We start from the raw sequence: 16,906 nt of genomic DNA on the forward strand, positions 1-16,906 counted from the left end.
TCCTTCTACAATATTGTCTTTATATTGCCAATTATCTTCCATCTCAAACTCAAATAAAGCCACTAATACTAACAGAAGAGGTAGCTGTGCTAGCTTCAAAGTTTATCTTCACCTTCTTCCCCAGCAGCAGAGAAGCAAATCAGAGCATCAAGCATAACCAAAGTGAGCTGCAGACAGGTATAAGGTACACTAATCCTAGGAAAACATACAATTTGTGTAGCGAGGGAAGAGTCTGAAATGTATGTTTTGATGGCACCTGTCTTAGCAAGTATCTCAAAGAAACAGCAGATTCTGTCTCTTGGGCACTTGACCAATGCAACCAATACAAGCTAGGGAATTGACTGTGCAAAGAAAATGGTGCAAAGTAAGGGATATCAGGGAAACATCTACTTACTGGAAAATCCAGCCATTACACTGTTGTAAATACATTCTGACATTTAACTCCATTCAGGGCAGCAATACAGATATTTCATTTAGGAAGAGGAGGCAGAAAAGGAATAACGTGCTATGCTGGGGGAAAAAGTGCAGTAAAAAACCGCTCCATTTTAACAGGGCAGCTAAGAACAGAAAGGGTTTGGGGTGACCGTTTCCCTCACATGCCCAAGTACTGAGCATGAAGGTGATTGAGGCATACACAATCACATTAAGGAACACATGTAAATCATCACAAAAGATCTAATGTGTATCCTCTAAACCATCAAGCTGCTGAAGACATTAAAGCCTTAGCCTTGCACATATGTGCACCCAGATCCATAAAATGTCACGATTTCAGTATACCAATTCAAATGCTCTCCCTGTCTACCTAGCTTGAAGATGGGCAGAATAACACAAGTGTCTTCTTAGATGATACAGCTGAAAACACAAAAATTAAAAAATTTTAAGAATCAAGGAACTCCTCAAGGAACAAACACAATTGGAACCCTACTTACATTGTTCAGATACAATTACTTAAAATTATTTTGCTACTTTACAAGGTGTAAACATATATTGTAGTAAATTTCAAAATCTAGCTTTTAATTCATACTTGGCAAGTCCTCTCACGTGACTGTATGGCAGGGGAACACAAGGCACATATCTGTGCGCATTTCAAAAAGATTAAGAAGTTTTCAGCCTTTCCTCTTCGAGTGGCTGTTCCCTGCAATATTTGTTAACATATCAGAAAGATTCTTTTCTTCATGTACTTTAAAGTTTTATAAAATCAAAAACCAAAACAAGCTGACAAACCCCCCCAAGAAAACACAAAGATCAGTGCATCCTAACAGTAATAAACCTACATCAGGTCACTCAGGGCATGAACTTGCAGTTCATTCTTGATGGTTTACTGTCATACAACTAACTGTAAGATGACCAAAGATTATTAAACAAACAAGAAGGTGGGAAAAATACCTATATTTTTTGCTTGCTGATTAATTTTACAGCTATAAGTATACTTGAAATAAACATGAATCTTGTCTACACCACTTGTAATATTCATGCAGTCTAATACAACTAATGGCACAAACCTGAGAAATAAGCAAACTGGTTTGGTTCTTTACAACACTGGAATAATCTGAGTATCCTGATAATTTTTCATTTGAAGAGACCTAGGTCTGCAGACTACTAATATGAAGGAACACGTCACATCTCAGCATTCCTGTCCAAATGCTCATTAATATTTACCAGTCAATAGGTTGTATTGGCTACATATACATACATCAGGCTACACAACATGGTAACTTCCTATTGCTGAACAATCCACATACTCCTCATTAATGAGAGCAGATTCTAACTCATTCATGAACCATTTGTTAATAAACAAGTTAACCAGTAGGTCAAAGAGCAAAATAAGCATTAGAAATTCAACCTAAGTCTTTGAATGCGATCTTTCAATTCGTATATGAAAGCACATAAAAAGTGCAAGCTCTCATATTTGATTCTCTTTTATTCCAAAGTCCTTTTCAAGTACTCTGTGAGAGCAAAAGGGATCTTCCAGTGGGGTTTGCTGGTGTCAGTGTAACAGATACAGCATACAGAGGTGCTTAAGGGAAGTGAAAAATCAGCTGTCTGAAATACTCATGTCTTTAAAAACCTACACAAACTGAAAAGTATTTGTTTTAAATCCTGGGGGTTTTCCAGTTCTGAGTACATTCCACTTCAGGGTAAGTTATAACTAAAATTGTCCCTATTCAACAGAATTTCAACCTAACTTTCAGGTTGAAAGGGGAAAAAAATACCAGTGGTTCAAATCACTGCTTGGTTTGTGTCCAGTAAAAAGACCAATAGCAATCTTTATCTCCCAATTAAGATGTGTATCTATTAAAATAATGTTAAAGGAGGCTGGCATTGTCTTGGTTATATTCAAGTTATATTCAAGACTTCTTAAAAACAAGCAGTAGAACTCTTCAGACTGATAAAAAAAAGGTAAATTTTATTAGGAAGTGATTTAAAAAGCACATTATCATTACAAAGTTCATATTGAGAACTGAGGAGTTTTAAATTTTTCAATAGACCCACTACAATAAAGCAAGCATTGCCTGTTTCACTGTTAGATTCAATCCTGACACTCACCTATTTCAATTCAAGGGCAAAATGATTTTCAACTACCCCAAATGAATTTTTTTTTAATGTGGTAATACAGAATTAATTGCTTGCTTGGGATCTTGAAGTCTATACACTCATTTTTAGCTTTTTTAAATGTACATCTTCTAAAAAGAGCTCCCAGTTGTGCTGAATAAATGTATTTAATTGCAATAGCTCTCAAAGTAACCAAGAAAAACAACACTATTTTTTTTTAAATTTAAAAGTACATTCAATCTTCTTTATCAAAAACAATTAAAACTATGCATACAAGTAGTTGGCTAGTTTACAGTATCAACAGAATAAAAAATACATGCTAGAAATCAGTCCGTTAATTGTTGGAACAAGAAAACGTGAATCCAAACTGCTAAGACAAGCCAAGGAAACTGTAAACAGCTATCTACTTGTTTACTGTCAAATCTATGGGAGACAATTCCAAATGCTGAGCAGAACAAGTTACCTATGTTACTCATAACAAATGCAGTCGCCCAGGAGAGGTGATACTTTCATTTCCATTATTTAAGCTCTTGCTTTCAGCTACCTATAGCTTTGTCAAGTTTTCTCTGAAGTCTACCATGTAACATATCCAGTTCACCTATCCCCTTCCCATCAGAGATTTCCGTACAAGTATTAAGAGTTGTTTTAAGAATGAGATTAAAATGAAAGGGAGGTGGAAATCATTTTACCATGTTATGTGCTAAAACACATCATGGTAGCTTTTTACCTGGGCAGCTCTGTTGTCCAATGCTCTGGAAGAATGTGCCCCTCTATTCCCTTGGAAAAACCTTTACATTGGGCAAAACTTTAACAAAAATTTCAGTTTGCACAGGGTCAAGAAAGATGTTTGGAACTGACAGCTACATTTGCAAGTAATTCTGTCCCTAGTGGGCTTTACAGTTTGAATAGAAGTGCCCCAGAGAATTTTTCCTTCCAGAAACTGCAAATTACTGTGGCACAAAGAATCTGAGTGCAGAGATACTGTTGGTATTGAAAAACTCTTAACACCTACCACACAGGCATTAAGTAGCCAGACAGAGAAGTTGGAACAGGACTTACAGGGAGGGAAAGGGAAAAAAAAAAAGGCATGAAATAGAAGCCAAACAATGGAGAGAGAGAGAGAGAGAGCACGCAGACAGAAAGCTGAAAAGTACCTGAGTAAGAGCTCAAGTAAGGGAAGATAGGCAAAAACTGGCTGGATAATGCACATAGAATGACACTGGGACTACAAACCTGGGGAACTAGAAAAGGCAAGACAACTGTTGGAGGAAAGGGAAGAACTATCAAATGGAGATGACAAGGGGAGGTTTGGGGGTGAATAACCACTGCAAAATTTGGATAGAAACAATTCCCTTCCACACATCCCATTTTGCCCATTACTGTATTCTATCGGAAAGGAACCATGAGACACATTGGCCCCACATTTCTTGTATTTCTTTTGTGGTCACTCCATAAAGAAGATGGCAACCCAGCACCATGGATCACTGTTATCAAATGGCAGAGACTTGCTTACATGCTGAAGGTTTCACTATCACTGACAGCCACAGCGCTGTGGTGAAGAAAAGCTGCTTGCTGCAGAACTTGGTAGGGAACTGCCAGAAGAACGAGGGATGGTCTCTCAGTTAAAGCAAGCAAGCGTTACCCTGGAAATGCTGATGCTGTTCCTGCCCCTGCTACAATTCCTTTGTGCTGGTAGGTAAAGCCAAAACTTTGCAGACACAAAACTCATTCTGCACTAATTTCCAGTCACTTAATCTGCAATTCTGAGTGCTTCTCCACAGCTGCAGATGAAGTCACCCAGGCACCTGAAGGCCCATGTACTAATAAATTACCTATGATGGGTTTCGTAACAGGTATTCAATGAGACAGGAATAAACAACCCTCTTTGGATTGACCTCTGTTTAGCCCAGGTCCTCATCTTTAAATATGAGGCTATTGACACCAATGGAATGCAAGATTATTCCATATTTGTCAAATCTGATTTTAAAATTCAAGTAATGAAACTTACATTGCCCTTCTTGACAACTATTCTTCCTATCACTGGCTGTCTGGAAGAGGACTATATACTGCCAGCAACCTCGTCTCCTCAGGCAACGTATACTTTCTTCTCATTTTTGAATGTCCTTTTAAACATGGAGCCAGGAGAGAGGACACAAAAAGCCCAGAGTATCAGGGAAAAGTGCCATCCCGTAAGAACATGCTGCAAGATCCATTTCTTAAAAATAAAGGTGTAGCTCTTGAAGAGGCTGCACCCCTCCTGACAGGGGCATGAAGCTGACTGCAGGTCAGCCCTTAGGTATCGGACCGAGCTAGAGTTACATGAACTCTGAACAGAATGGAGTTTATTGGGACAAAAGCTGAAATACTGTCATTTCAGCTTTTACTCTTATCTACTTTCTCATGATGTGAATCCACTTAACTTTTGGTGAGTTCTTTCTACTTGCAATTGTAGTCTACAGAAAAATACATATGATTAAAGAGCATTTCAAGTAATCATACCGTTACTCTATCAACACCTACCCTCCTTCTTCGTTTGTCAAAGTGATGTTCTCTCTATCTCCACTGTAAACCTTGAATGACATTTCTAAACAAGAATATGCTAACATACCAACTTATACTTTGCCTGTTTCAGGAGAGCGGTGTTAAAGAACAGAAAACTAGCTAAGGCAACTCTGAAGAGAAAAGTTAGTAAGCAACAACAAGCTGGTTCCACGGCACTCACTCTGGCCACTCCTTCACAGCCAATACTGTGTAGTAGGCAGGGAGGAAATCCAACAGGCATAAAATAACAACCACTCTTAAAACAACTCTTACGTTGGAGGTAAAACCTGTTTCAAAAACAACAGAGCAGAGGGAAAGGGTGCAGTTTCCTGGACTCTAGATAGGGATTAAAAAATGTCTTAAGCATATTAAAACTTGAAAGGCTCCACTGTGCAAAGCTTCTCACCTCTTTTAGTTGATCAGCACTTCCCCATGATGCTGAACGCTGATGTGATCTCTTTTCTGCTCCTTCTTCAGCCCAACAGCTAGGTGTCTAGAAGGGAAAAGAAAACCAAAAAAAATCTTTTGGCACACATTACTGCTTTACTCTATCTGCAGTGTCAGAGTGCAGGCATTACACATGAAAATAAACTTCAGAATCTGATAAGCAGCAGTAATAATCTCAATAAATAAAAATAATATAGAAAACTAAGGCTTCATAAACTTGCATTTACCATGGGGCAGGACAATGCACGTCACTGAAGAAGGAATCTGAGGCCCGACAATCAAAGAAAACCTTACCTGTCTACTCACATCTGCACTTTGGCATCCATTTCTAGTTTCCACTCAATGGACAGTTTGGAAAACCACCAGGTTAAAAAAAAAAGTTCAAACAGAGACCAAAAGCCAGGATTCACTCCTCCCATCTTCCTTAATCACTGGGCCAGTTAATCAATTCCTTCTTGCTAACGCTCACTTGATACAGAGTTTGATACACTTTTTATTATTTTTGGGACCAACCTACACGAGCAGAACAGTGATGGGTAATCCTTTTCCAGCCCTGTCTGCAAGCCCAGAAGTTTGGACTGTCCTTGGATGCAGGATTTATGAAGTTAAACCCCAAAGACTGAGAAGGGTCTGTAAGCCAGATATCCCAACTCCTGTGTTTATTTACCACAAGACTACTGGAAAAGTGAGGCTATCCACCAGCATTTCCAAACAAGAGTCACTGGCTGCCAGAGGAGCAATGGGGACATCTAAAATCCATGGACAGTTTGAGGTATGAACCATATAAAACTCAGGTCTACAGACACATATATAAATCCGTGAAAAGAAAAAACAAACAGGCTTTTTTTTTTTTCAACAGTTCCTACTAGTATTAGCTGAATCTTTCACAATAAGGCTGCAAGAAATAAAACTGTAACAATGAAAATCATGAGAATTTGGCGGTGAGGTTTTCCAGGGAGGGGACCACTGCTGATACTTCACCACAGGAGACAGGACCCCAGCCCAGCAGGACACATAGGGCCTGGGATCCACCACTCCCTGGGACTTCCTTCTCCTGCATGGAAACCTTGTTCCTCCACAGCTACTCTTGCTTCCTCTCTAGGGTCTAGAAACTTCTGGAGCACCCACACACATAGCAGACAGTGTTCTGCTCAGGAAGGAGGCTAGGCATCACCCTGGAGAACACCACAAAAACACCTGCAGCTCCTCTCCCTCACTACCCTGCAAAGGGAGGTGGAGGCAGCCCTCCAGCACCAGCCACCCAAGCCAAGCACACCACACCAGGCACCTTTAAGCACTGAGCTGTAGTTTCAGAGCACAGGCTATACTTTAATAATCATTGCACTGCCATAGTATTAATATGGCCTACCGCCCAGCACCTCACTGCTAAGTGCTAATACTTCATGTGCCAAGTCACTTCGTGCGCACAGGCCTATATACCCCTCCTGTGTTTTCCACCAGCCCTGCATTTCCCATGTGTTTGGTGAGGATTTTTCTCCATTATTTTTACACCACCAGGAATACTTCCACCAAAGGCCCAGCAAGCTGCGTGAGCCATTAGAAAGCACAATGGAAAAAAATCAGTAATGAAGTTTTTGCTGCATGTTCCCAGAAAGGGAAAAACAAGTCTTTATAAAAGTTAGGGTTCTGCATATTTATTATATGACTCTCTTTGTGGGGGTCTGCAGAAGAGGCCAGAAGATAATGCAGTTATGAAAAAAAATATATTAGGAGTGAAGTGTTAAACCAGCTATTTAACATATGGGATTCCCTCAGCCAAGCAACCCATGACTCTCCCCAACCAAAGCACAGCCTCTGCCACAGGCACACCACCTGTGTGCGCATTCGCTTGCTCTGCATTTTAGCAGAGCCATGTTCTAACCAAGTACTTGTTCTTGCAGACTGGGTACTTACCACCTCCCTGAATTCTGCCTCAAAGACATTGTATTGCTTTTGTTTTTTAAACACTGAAGTGGCTTGCAGATTTGTGAACAACTAGAGAAAATGGGGAAAACTTGCTCCTTTTTCAAAATCATGGGCTTTCACAATCTATTACAATTTACTTTCCAGTTTAAATTGACTTTCTCTTAAAGTACTTTACTATATCCCAAATACAGCTAGAACCTCATATGAAAAACATCAATGCAAAGGGAATTCTTCAAGAATTTATCTTCCAAAGAGTGTTTTCTGAGCACAACACAGCTTCATAGCATGGAGGACTACTCCAGGACAAAGAGAAACAGGCATTTCAGGTGCTTAAATATTTACCTGTAGTGCAGGAGGGTGTACCAAGGATCACTACAAGCTCACAGCCTTTCAACTACAGCTTAATAACCAGAACAGAGAAGACATGGAGCATCTAAAAAGCCAAAGTGAGTTTCTCAACAAAGAGAAGTAACTGTTACAAAGAAAAAAAACCAAAAAAACCACCCAAAACCAAACCCACAAAATATATGTAGAAAGCAAGAGCTTGCCAGTATTTTTTAATAAGCACAGATATTGATCCAGATAGCAAAGGCAAAAAACAAACTTATAGCAACACTCTGATGAACTTCACCAACAGTATTGGTGACTGTTAGCAGAGAGATGGGAATCCTTAAAGCTTATCAAAGTATCAACTCTCTTCCACTCAAATACTATCTCCCTTGAGACAAGGATACATGATTGCTTTTAATCTCTGGTAAATTGAGTCAAGTCCCAGTCTTTCAAAATGTACATAAAAGTATCAGTATAGAGGGGGCATGCTATTTGTGTCCCTCAATTTTATTTGCAATATTAGATTACAAATACTATATGAGGTTCATAGCACAGTACTGGTCAGGCAACGTTACACTGAAGTGCTATTTATATTCAGATGGAAAGAAGAAAAAAAGGTTAAAAAATAACACAACATAAGCAGTTACCAGATTATTATAGCAAGCAGTCTTCTTCAAACCCTAGAAATTGCTGCTTATAATACACTGTAACCCACATATGACAAAGAGAAGTTTCAGGGTTGTAACCTAAAACGCTTACATCCAAGCAAAAGCTTTTTCAAAAAAAAAAAAAAGGGGGGGGGCACAAAACCCAAACAAAAGAACTCCACACTTCTTATGTGCAAACAGAAACTCTACTTTTGTAAGTTTAGCTCATGTCTGAGCACCTCATATCTCACAAAGTTTGTAACTTACATCACAAATAAGATGGGGGTATACAGCACCCTTGACATGCCACATTTCATGAAAATTGTTTTCCCCTCTTTATTTACAACTTCTACAGAACAGGCTTATCCACGGAAGCCTTCATTTGAAGCGGCAAGTGTACTTCCCATGTGTTAAACATATTAAAAAAATAATGACAGTTAAAAAAGTACCTCAGAACTGTATTTGAAGAAAAATTTCTGGATTACAATAAATGAAACCAAAGTTGCTGCACCTCAAGTCAAAAATGCATTAAGAGAGGTCACAGGCACTATCTGTCAAACTGGTAATATTTCAGAGCCAAAACAAATTTACAGCATCACTTAAGTATGAACTGAACTTCATGAAACTGAAGGATTAATTCCTGCTACTCTATATTCAGAAACTAAGATTTAAAACAATTTAGGAGAACCTTGAAAACATTAAGCAACGCATGCTACAGTTTCAAGAGGAGGATCGCTGATATTTTGACATGTGAAGGTTCACGGTCCCAGTTTCAGTGGACACAATGCTTAAAGCATGTGCATGGGCTAGGACACGGTGAGAACACCACATCTGGTTGCTCTCTTCAGTCTTAATGTAAATCACAACTACCATTGTTCTAACTCACCCAACCTTACAGAGATTAGCATTTTTTCCAACACGTTTGGTAATTCTGCCTTGCTTTTCCACCCGTGTCAGGGATATACACCTACATTCTTTCCACTTCATTTAGATCAGAATGACTGCATGGAGTATCAACCTACCTAAATCTCAAATAAGACTGAATTACTCCAAATATCTCATATTTTATTGCCAGCTCTTCTCTCTAATTACTGTATCTAGCCTGCATTCCAGACTAACTACACTGGGGGATGGGTGCAAAGATTAAGGACATAAATCCATGTTTTACAGGGGAAGCAATAATGTTTTTTAAGAACTGCCACATTTAAAAGAAACGCAATGGCAGCACTAGAAGATAAAGTCTGATGACTTTTCAGATGTTTCTGAAGTATTCAAAGGCCCTGCAGAAATTTTACAGAAAGAAATAGCCTAAAGAGTTAGAGGTTAATTTGACTATAGGTGATGACTCCTTTTAAACATCAGACAGGCTAAGAAAAGTTAAGAACAATAAATTCATTGTTCTATGATGTGGTATCTCTTCCTCTTTGTCCCCTCCGTCCGAAGTACATCATTAAAATATCCCATGAAAGCAACGATAACTAATACACCAATGAAAGAGCTTCATGTAATTGAGCCTCCTGGTTTATAATCTTAATTTTTAGGCAACAAAATTTCTACCCAAAATAAAACATTACTCAGGTGACTAATGACAGCCAACTACACTAAAGCCTTGACCCACACACAAGAAGAATAAAAACATACTTTAGCCAAGCATTCCAGTTTAATAGCTCTGCATTATTCTTTAGCTTAGAGAAAAGTAAAAATGCTGAAAGGCATTTTGCAAACTTTCTTCATTTCCATTCGTATAATACATACTTGCCATATACAGTGAAAAAGGCATATCCAGGCATATTGGAATCCAGTTTAAGTTGTCAATGGGGAGTGGGGCAGGGGGGATCACTGATCCATACTCCACTTGGTCATTTGTTCTTTTCTTATTATTTAGATTGAGAAAGATTACATAGATGAACTTTAAATGGCAGTATCTTCGTTATGACATTAACATCATACGTTTATCCCTAACCTCACCTTCTTTTCAATTTTATAAATACCTTTTAAACTATTTAGTTACTGCCAAATAATTACATTAATAACCTATTACTATTATCCAAATATTTCTGAAGATTCTGAGGTTAGGCATAACCATTTAACATTGAATTATTCCTTTAGACTAAGAAGGGGAAAATACTTACATGTAGAATATGAAGGAGAAGTATACAAATTTGCTTCACCAGTGCTCCCAAGAGAGATGGAAAAAAAGAGGGAAAGAAGCTATACTGTGTTTTAAATGGCCTTAACCAAAAGTTCAAATTTTACTGAAAAGGAGAGGGAAGCAGCACAAAGGAGGAACCTGGGAAGGGGATCACAAAGTACATCAACGCGTATAATAACTTCCTATAATAGTAAAGTAAGTTTCCCTGCATTTCTGAAATCCTTAAAATGCTACTAAAAAAAATGGTGTACCTTTGATTATCCAAAACTTGCTAAAGATCAACCAGTTTTATGCATATGCACGCATACACACGTGAACTTAAATACATGCAGAATTCTGAGAAATCTGGAATTGTATAAATGTCTCAGTGCAGACTGTCATAATATATTTTGCCAAAAGCAAACAGTAGTTCTCTTCAATGTTTTCAGTCTGAACACTTGAGGTGGTTAAGAGGGACACAGAAATATGAACTATAGTTCCTACTCTCCAAGATGCAACAGAAGCTAAAACAAACAAAATTCCATTTCCTCTGTTTAAGTAATAAGATATTATCAAACTCTTTTTCAAAAATCCTGGTTTAATTTTAGAGAAAGAAGAAACATTTGATTCATGTGCACTCTACAGGTTCAAAGAACTTAAGTGGGAAACAAGGACTTGGAAAAAACTCATTAAAGGTTCATCTGATCCCAGTGAAGACCAGAATCTGACACCATTTTTTTTTTAATACAAGAATTCTAAGAAACTTGGAACAGCTATAATCACCACTTCCACACAACTGCACCAAATTTGCATTTAAATTAATGTTTAATTAGGGACAGAAAGTACCCTTGTAAGAGGAATAATTATTCCACCTACAATGTAAGTTATACTGACGGTACTGTTCATGAGTTTAGAAGTAAAACAAGATAATTTATTCTACAATGAAACATGCTCACACAAAAAAATTGGTTTATTGATTTTCATTATCTTGTTTTTATTTATTTTGTTTATCTTCCACTTGGCTAAACTAGCAAGTATTATTATTTTTACCTACTATAAATTATATGAACTCCCAGGAGCTAAACTGTTAGTTAGCCAACAAGCATGAAGTGGCAGAAGTACTTATGCTGGTGCTCGGGCAAAGAGCAAGGTTTTAATTTAATTTAACTTAATTTGCCAGACATGCATCCTATCAAAACTTGGAACTCATCTTTAGTTTTGAAATTAGACATATTTCAAACTATGCAGAGCTCCAACAGCAAAAAAAAAAAAACGAACCATGCAACCAAAACATAACCCAAGTCAGTATTGTATGATCATCTACAAGTCTTCTCAGCAAACATTTAAGAAAAAAAAGGAATCTGCTGTGCCAATCACTATGCTTGTTACATTTTACATATTCATACAGACCCGTGTAGTCAAGACATAAGTTTTTCAACTCAAACACTGCAAAATGCTTGATTTTTGCATAATTTGAATAAAAAGACAGCTAATACAATTCCTTGTTAGAAGATATCCACAAAAATTCAAAGCATGAAACTTCCCTACCCTTATCCCTTTGAAACAATACTTGCAATGACAACAGTACTGCCTTTCCTCTCTGTTACATTTGATTATGCTGAAAAGGTGAAACAATTTTTTTTTCCTTCCTCCCTGAGCTTTGTTTCTGAATGAGGCAAAGGGTGGCAGCCAACGGGTCAAATAACCTAAACACTTACTTGAGCTCACTAGGAAAGCAACTTTATTGCCAAATGCTTGGAGCACAAATATTTACAGAACAAGTTTGTTTCTCTTTTCTGTAACTAGTGAAAAGGTTTGTTGTGAATGTTTAAGTACTCTAAATTTTCTATTCATAAGGGTATTTGCAAAGTTTGATATGGATATATGTTTTAAGAGAGGGGTTAAGAAATACATGATACCAAAACTGTCCTGAATGGAAATTATGGTTTCAAAACAGAAAAAATGTTAAGGCATAGTATTATGAAAGGAAGGCACCTTGGAAGTAAATTCAGGATTAAGGGCTTTTTAAGTAGATCTTTCATGAGAGTAAATATGACTGCTGCTTCTTTTTTGCTAAAACTGGCTGGCTGGTTTCAAAATGAATGAGTAGGACATGAAGACAGCATTCTCTAAAAAGGGTCCCACCAGAAGCTATGAAAGTTTCCTTGTTCATTTTTAACCATCAGATTCCCAAATTCATTAAACAGGATTTATGGAACATACAGACAAATTTTTTTTTTCCCCCTAAGCGTTCTACATTTAAGCCATTCCACATCAGAGGACTTCCTGTGTGACGTTACAGTATATTTTAAAGAGATGTGGAAAATGATTTATACATTCTAACTTGTCCTGAGAAATTCATTATTACACAGAAGACTAAAACCTAGAATCAATTTAAAGAGCTGCTGCATTTGCTCTAACAATGGTGGCAGAACGGGTGACAAGTAGTTGCAAGTCAGTAGAAACTAACCAAAACCTATACACCTAAAAGTGAAGTTTTCTGAAGACAGAAAAATCCTTGATATTTTAAAGGTGTCATATGCATTGGGACAACATAAGCTTCCATTAAAAACAATTCTTAATGCAAAAGACAGTTATAAGCAAAAGGTAGGATGTCATTAAGTATCATTTTTCTTTGCAGGACACCCATGATAACAATGGACCTGAATCATAGCACAAGAGATAGAAAACTGATTTAACATCCATCCCTACATGGCCTGTAAATTGAAAATGCCACCAAAGATAGATAGTCTCTTCTAGTTTCCAACTGAGTTTAGTATACAAACTCAGATGACTTGCTCCATGCCCTAATAACACTATTGAAAAACCAAGAATTGAACCTCTTTGCTAATAATTTGGGGGTTTTAGAATTATGTATTTTTAACCTGTTTGATAGCGATCATCTTTGTGGGCAACAAGCTCCAACATGAGGAGGAAGCTGGCAAGAAACAATGTTCACCCGTCTAGCCAAAGAGCACTGGAGCACTATGAATGCCACAGCAGCCTACCTGCCAAAGGTTCCCGCTAAGGACAGAGCCCTGAGGAGGATCCAAGGGTATCACAAGGGTATCAGGCCATAAACAATCTCAGTAGCCTTCCCTTTGTAGCTGGTGGTAAGGCTCTCATTCTGATGTCTGGCTTCAAGAGGCAGCTCCTCCACAAAGCATTTCTATTTGTCTTTGTTGCTACTAAGCAGCAGAGAGGACATCTCAAGACCTTATTGCATGCACACTCCCAGCTTCTTCTTGATTTCCCCTCTACTGACAAACTGGTCAGCTCTTGACAGCAACCACTATCCTTCTCCCCACCCCAAATACACTTGAGACCTACAGATGACCATGATTTAGTAAAATCTTTAGCTTGTCAGCCACTGCTATTAAGGAATCTTTTTTTAAAATAGCACTCAGCACAATTTTGCATATAGCGGCTTCAAAATAAACCAGATACAAGGCTGAGATTGAAATCCGCTTATTTAGCTCCAACAAATCTGTCCACATACAGAAAATTACTTTTAACAACTGTTTTCTAACAACATAAAAATATTACCTGTTGCATATCATGTTACTGAATTGACACTGATTAAAAAAACCCACTACTGTACCCTACTTTTAGAGCTTCGTATTTGTAATAGAACTAAGTGAATCCACATTTCTTCAGAATTAAGTTGAGCTAAGATTCCAAATCAGGTGATAAAAGTATTATCAGGAAGACATCAATTACATGAAACATCTCTGTTGTCTTGTTTTACAGCTTTTACCTGAGTAGATTTATCTTTCATACATGAAGGGTAGTGTACATGGGGATCACGTGGCCACTGTCCTGTGAGGTAAGGTCCTGTTATTGTGTCCAAAGAAGAAGTTCGCCTTATGGTACCAGAAGTTCTGATTTGCTGGGATTTTGGCCTGTCCACTGTAGAAAACCAGAACAAAATCAACAAAAAGTCAGGCTAAATTTGATGTGAAATGTCAAAAGCTAGCTATGACACACAAAGGCAAGAACACATCAGAAACCTTTGTCTAAATGCCAAGCTGAAAAGAATGCCATCACATCAAAGCAAATAACATCAGACAAAGGAGGAAAAAAAAATACAAAAGGGAAAACTTAACAGTTACAGAAAACAACAAAGCTTAAAGTGTTCATATCTGCAAAAAACTGAGCTACTTAAGCAATATATTTTCATCAACAAAAAACATCAAGCAAATTTAAATACAGCGACGAGGCAACTCAGGAAAGCCAGGCATACAGAAATAGAAAATATAAGGAAATATAACACAGTAACAGTATTGGGTTACTTTTGGGGTTTTTTAAAGTCTGTTTGCTTAGCTTTCTAAACACTAAAACACAAATTGTGACAAAAATTAAGTCTTCTTAAGAAGATGCATATCTGATTTCTTGCTCTTGTGTACGTCATTCCGTATTATTTACAAGATCCCAATACAGGCCTTAGCAAGCTGAAAGCGTGTGACTGTGTATTTCCCTCTGACACGGCTCAGGTCAAGGCAGCTACCATGTTTGTCTTCACTCATCACCGCGCCTGCAATCTTTGACTCCTCCCTGTATTTCTCTCCCCATACACCTAGATCATGGAACACTTTTTCCTGTATTTCATTTGGAAAGCAGTGAGTAGGGTGATTCATGAGATTGATGTGGGAAAGAACAGTTTTACAGCATGCTCTCTGGATCATCTTACTTTGTCCTTTAGGCAAAATTACTTCACATACTCGTTCTCTAGACTTCACATAAGCCAACCTTAGGCCCTACATTACAGCAATCATCTACTTTACTCATCCCTGCTAAAAGAAGTTTGCAAGTGAGACTACTTTCAAGCTAGTCAAATGCTATGCACTGATCTGAGCCACCAAAACCCAACTCACTGCTCAGAACTTGAGAGCAGACCTACTAGCACACTTCTGAGCCCAGACGCGGCCCACTGACCTCTACATGCATTTTCTCTTTGTATACCATCTGGAATTGCTGGATATCAAAAGTCAGGCTCCATCATCAATGTTTTACAAAGCATTCAGCACAATAATTAGGTTATAACTTGCAATAATACAGCATGCTTATGGTATGATGTATAAACATGATAACATTAAACCAGACCATTTTAGAGAAATTTAGAACTGCTGAAACATATTAGCTGCTCATTAGGTGAAGAGTTCTAAATAATACTGGGAATTGGAAGCATGACAGTGTATAATACTGCCTTTGTTAGAATATAATTGTTTTGACTGCCTTATCTGTAAATCAAATCCCTGCAATTTCAAACAGATCTATCCTCATAGGATTCCAATTGTGACAAATTTACATTTGAGAAATATTTTTGCACTATTAAAAGTAAAGGAGCCTGAGATCCAAAATAAAGGTGACAAATTTTAAACATGAAACCAGTATTTACATTTGCACTGAAACACAAGTGTACCTTAAGGGTGCATGCATACCTACAAAACATTCTTCCAGCCTTCACTGTCATGCTATGGCACAAGGCTACTCTCTCATGTAGCCTGAGTTTTGAAAATTTCTCCAAAGGCTCCGTTCACTAAATATACGTATAACACGGAAAAAACTTATCAGGAATTTGTTAAACATGTAAGTAGCTAAGTATGTTCTAAAAAAAGAGCTTTTACAACAAGTTAGACACCATGCAAAGACAAAGTGGTAAAACAATGTCTGAAAATGAGGACATAAGGACTAAGCACACTTTTACAAACTTTAAATTTAAAAAGCCTGCTGCAAAACAACCCCAACAAAATACAAGCCCAAACCACACAAGTAAAATATATACAACCAGAGATTGAACTAAGGTCAGTGTCTTGTTCTACACTGAGAAGGCAGGCAACTGCAATCCCAACGTTAATAACTCCACATAACTCCATTACAACTAACTACCACCAGAAGTTACTACATTTATATTTCTCCATGGCCATCTTGGAAGCAGACTGCAGGACACTGTCAAACCCTAAAGCCAAGAAAAAAAAAGTTCAAGATGCACTCTTGTAAGTCCATACTACTCTTCAGTACTTCTTTGAATTACAGGAAACAAACCACTCCTCAACTGCACAAACCAATCCAAGTTAATGCTAATTTCATGTCAACTCTATTCCATTGTTGTCTGCACTCCTTCCACCTATTTGGAGCTGGCATGATCACAGATGTGTGAACCCACCTAGCAGAGTGATTTACTGAGTTAAAGAAAATTAAAATGTACCCTCCAAAAGACATAAATACACGGTTTTCCTCATTACAGGCAGAACTGGCATAATATAATGGGCAGAAACAACCACAGGAGAGCCAGAGGGAACAGGGCTGTAGCAGTGTCGAGGTCTGTTCA

General features: G+C 37.9%; 1 protein-coding gene across 2 annotated transcripts in view; it reads right to left on the bottom strand.

Annotated features, from left to right (window-relative positions):
* GLCCI1 (glucocorticoid induced 1) overlaps nt 1–16,906 on the bottom strand; it is a 58,413-nt gene that overhangs the window by 22,988 nt on the left and 18,519 nt on the right. For both annotated transcript variants that reach the window (XM_040589847.1, XM_040589846.1), the window contains exons 2-3: nt 14,333–14,484; nt 5,501–5,587 (exon numbers count right to left, since the gene is read on the bottom strand). In XM_040589847.1, coding sequence (XP_040445781.1) covers nt 5,501–5,587; nt 14,333–14,484 — 239 coding nt within the window. The remainder of the gene's footprint in view (nt 1–5,500; nt 5,588–14,332; nt 14,485–16,906) is intronic.

This window comes from Falco naumanni, chromosome 4 (genome assembly GCF_017639655.2).
Source record: "Falco naumanni isolate bFalNau1 chromosome 4, bFalNau1.pat, whole genome shotgun sequence".
In the NCBI taxonomy this organism is placed as follows: Eukaryota; Metazoa; Chordata; class Aves; order Falconiformes; family Falconidae; genus Falco; species Falco naumanni.